This window comes from Saprolegnia diclina (genome assembly GCF_000281045.1).
Source record: "Saprolegnia diclina VS20 unplaced genomic scaffold supercont1.25, whole genome shotgun sequence".
NCBI lineage: Eukaryota > Oomycota > Saprolegniomycetes > Saprolegniales > Saprolegniaceae > Saprolegnia > Saprolegnia diclina.
Window position 1 is genome coordinate 141404 of NW_008246092.1, and position 3729 is coordinate 145132.

The following is a 3729-nucleotide window of genomic DNA, read 5'->3' on the forward strand; positions in this document are numbered from 1 at the left end:
TGGGCGAGACGCGCTCCCAGACGCGCTCGACGGGCAGTGGCGTCACATCGTCAGCGACGTTTTCGCGCTCGGCGTCCGGCAGGATGCAGCGGGGCCGGAGCTTCGCCTTCCACTCCGCGTCGTCCTTCCAGTTGAGCGGCATGGCGCTGCTCGGGCGGGCACCCGGGGCCGGCGCGGGCTTTCGGACGTCAATTTCCCAAAAGGCCACCATGAATGTAACGCGGCGTGGCTTGAGGAGGAGCGAGAAGCGCCCCGGGCCGCGGCCAGGCACAACACCGTGCAGGACCTTGCCATTGAAGACGACGAACCGGTTCTCTTTCGGGTGCACGAGCCAGCCATGCTTGGCGAGCGACGTGCCGCCAAACGCTTGGTCCGAGACGCACGTCGGGCCGCCGACCGGAGCCTCGAGAAACATGACGGTCGAGACGATCGGGTTACGAACGCCGTCGCGGCCTTCGTCGGCGCTGTCAAAATGAAACTGGTGCCCCGAGTGGTGCGGGCGGCAGTGCGTCCACCACTCTGCAAACTTGGCGTTCTTGACGTTCGGGAAGCGCTCCATTGCGAGGTTCTTGAGATAGTGGATGACGTCTTCGAGGCCCGACGACGGCGGCTTGGAGAGGTCGTGGACATAGCTAAAGTACGGCGACGGCGGGTCCACCGAGTACTGGTGCGCGGCCCAGAACGGTGAGTCGGACGATGCAAACGCGTCCTGCATAAAGTGCAGCATCGTCGGCGGCAACGCGTTGTCGGCGCCGCGCACATATGGGCGGTAGTCGGCGGCCGTGAACGAAAAAGCGTCGGCCGATGGCGGCGGCAAGTCTTCTTCGTACGTGTAGCGCAAGACGCACGTCGCGAGGCGGTGCGTGAAGCCGCGCCGCGCGAGAAACTTGTTGGCCTCGGACGTCTGGCCCGCTTGGATCAGGTGCAACGCATGCTTCTGGGCAGCAATGAACTCAGCCTCCGACTCCTCTTCGACCGGTGCGTACCGGGGCGGGCGCACGCGCTCCTTCTTGCGCTTGGCGCTGCCATCGCGGTCGGCCTTGCGCTTTACCATCGGATTCCGCCGGATAATTCTATGGCGATCCAATTCCCACGTATTTTTCACACGCGTGTTTTTACACCCTTTATCCGGATCCAGCCATTAGCTGGGATCCAGTATTTGATTTGGATGGAAACGTGGCGCGATACTGGAACGGCGCCACCCAATTGAAGCATTGCACTTTTTGCGCAAGGGCTGCTGCTACCGCGTCGTCGATGCAAATAGAATGCGAGCAAGACGCCACCCGCCCCAGCGACCTGCTATGCGATCGTACCAAACAGTGTTTTGATTCGAGCTGCGAAATCTAGTGTAATCAATTGGACTGGGTACCGCAGTCGTGCCACATAGATTACTGCACGCAAGCAAACCGCCGACCATGCTCTACGACCAAGCCGCTGTAATGTTGCCCATTCAAGCACTGTGTCGCTCCTAGTGACGCAAACCATGCACTGGAGCAGCGAGCGGCAAGCCTCCGCCTGACAAACTGCTGTTGACGACGCTAGAGTGCTGCGCCTCAGACCACCGTGCCAGTGTGGTGCGTCACCCATCCGGATGCCGCTGGTTGCCGTCGATTTGCATGGCCCATGCCCCGACCAGGACCTAGCAGTGCTAGGCTAGCACCCAGTTCTTCACTGAATGGAAGGGCAAGGCTCCATGATTCAAGTAGGGGGACCAGGCAAATCGGCGTCGGGCGCCATCTGATTGTGTCACACGCCAGCGTCTGGGGAATATTAATATTTGCGGGCTGGATCTCTGCCACGACCTCACCGCGTTGGCCACTTCGCTTCTGACATAGGACCATCATGCGCCTGCTCTCGCTACTCGGTGCGTATGAAGGACGAAGGGGCCAGCGCTCATGCACCTCGACTTGTAGGGTGCGTGGCAGCAGCATGCGCTGCGACGAATGGCACGTGGCCGCTCGTGTGTCAAACGCGCGGCGACGACCTCTGTGATACGGCGACGGACCTCTGCCCGCCGTGCGTCTCGAGCGCCAACACCTCGAGCCCTGTCTGCGTCGGCTTCAACACGAGCGGCGTGTGCCCCTCTGGCTTTTACATCTGGTCGGTTCCCAACGTGACGCTCGTGCCGGTGCCAACACCAACCTCCGATACGATCACGCTGCCGCCGACAACCACCGCGGCAGCTACGACCGACGCGCCAACGACGACGCCGGCCCCCACGACTACAACTACGCCGACGACAATTGCGCCGACAACTACGATTGCGCCCACGACGCAGCCCGACTCGGACGCCAACACGCGCGCCGAGATGCAGCGACGCAAGGAGGAGCAGGCCGATGTGACGACGATGGGCATCATCGTGGTGGCCGTGGCCGGCACAGTTGCCGCGGTGGCGTCTGTCCTCTTTATGAAGCGATCGAAGCACCGTCAAGAGACCACCAATGTCCAAACACCCCGGCGCGACGTGCTGATTACGACCCGTGCGGCGCCAACGAAGGACGGCGAGAGCCACGACAAGCGGTACTCGGACTGGCTCGAGATCAACGCGGTCGTGTCGCCGCAAGCCGAGGTCGACCTCGTCAACGGCACGCCGCTGGAGCTCTGGGACGAGCTCCCGATTCTCCAGCGCAACCGCGAGCGCGAGCTCACGCTCTTGGAGAACCACGAGTCGACGGACTCGGTCCTTTAGCTCCCATCTCAACATTCTCATCCACACCACTGCTTGCATGGGCTGTATCACTAGCAATAGGACTAGTACTAGCATTATTCATCGCTTTAACAAGCGTCGTCGACCGACGCCTTGCACGCAGGCGGCGTTCGCAGCCATTTTTGCATATCGACGCGCGCAGCTTGCCACGTTACAACCCGCCACCTTTGCACAGATCGAAGCAAGACCTATGTCGGAACCAGTCATTCTTTCTCATATTTGTGTTCGATGCAGAGCTGGTCACACGACCGGCCAACCGACTCAGATCCGTCCTTCCAGAAGCCGGTCTGCTCGGGTGGGGTACTATTGTTTTATAAAAGGAGCGCCACCGAGGACGCAGATCTGACTGGCAAACGCATCTGCGTCAAAAAAGCTTTCGCAAAAAACGCGAAGCTTCGGGACCATTCCGACCTTTGCGTGGCGCAGTGTAACGTTATGTCGATTGATACCAGTTGAAGCTATTATTTCATATATCAGTGCGGGACAATCAATGACAACCACCAATTTCATAAAGTCGTTTATTGGCAGTGTGTTTTGATCCCTTTTTGCATGGACGCTTCAGTTTAAACGCTTTCATTTCACAAAAACGCGCGTTTCAACCCTTGCTGTGGGTGAAACATCGACATCATCGATCCCCGCGCTGGAAACGGCAGTCTTGTTGACAACCGTGCTCGAGCAATCAATGATGAGGCGGTATTTCGCACGAAATGGTTTTTACCAAGTTGCAAGGACGCTTTTGGGTTGGTTTGGAGGCTCGCACAGGCAGCTCGAGTGGCTCGAGCCGCCGCTCGGGCGATGAACGAGCTCAATCACCAAGCGTGAGTCGCCACGAGTGAAGATTGTAGTTGCTGCATGCATCCAATGTTGAGTGATCTGGGGTAGCATTTTTCAATCGACGGTGTGGGAATCATTTGTGCGCCCCGGTGCGGTGGTCCGTGAAGTTGTCAGTGCGGGTTCCGAGCGAAAATTGTAGATCGGCATGCCACGTTTGGCGGTGTAGAACAGAGTCCTTCAGAAGTATT

The 3729-nt window shown here is 59.1% G+C and overlaps 2 protein-coding genes across 2 annotated transcripts; one reads left to right on the top strand and one right to left on the bottom strand.

Moving 5' to 3' along the window:
- Positions 1-42: 42 nt before the first annotated feature.
- SDRG_08269 (hypothetical protein) lies at positions 43-1054 on the bottom strand (the record flags this gene model as incomplete). Its single annotated transcript, XM_008614145.1, has 2 exons — positions 43-67; positions 114-1054. 2 exons carry the CDS (start codon positions 1052-1054, stop codon positions 43-45), a joined length of 966 nt encoding a protein of 321 aa, XP_008612367.1.
- A 710-nt stretch (positions 1055-1764) lies between these two features.
- On the top strand, positions 1765-2925 carry SDRG_08270 (hypothetical protein). The gene is made up of 2 exons (XM_008614146.1): positions 1765-1864; positions 1914-2925. The coding sequence occupies exons 1-2, from the start codon at positions 1843-1845 to the stop codon at positions 2687-2689; spliced, it is 798 nt and encodes a 265-aa protein (XP_008612368.1). The 5' UTR covers positions 1765-1842; the 3' UTR covers positions 2690-2925.
- The last annotated feature ends 804 nt before the right edge of the window (positions 2926-3729 follow it).

What these genes read in the sequence shown, in the direction of transcription:
- SDRG_08270 (XM_008614146.1), top strand. Translation starts at nt 1,843, where the DNA reads ATGCGCCTGCTCTCGCTACTCG. An exon ending in GCGCCTGCTCTCGCTACTCG is followed by an intron (nt 1,865 to 1,913) that starts GTGCGTATGAAG and finishes CTCGACTTGTAG; the next exon opens with GGTGCGTGGCAGCAGCATGC.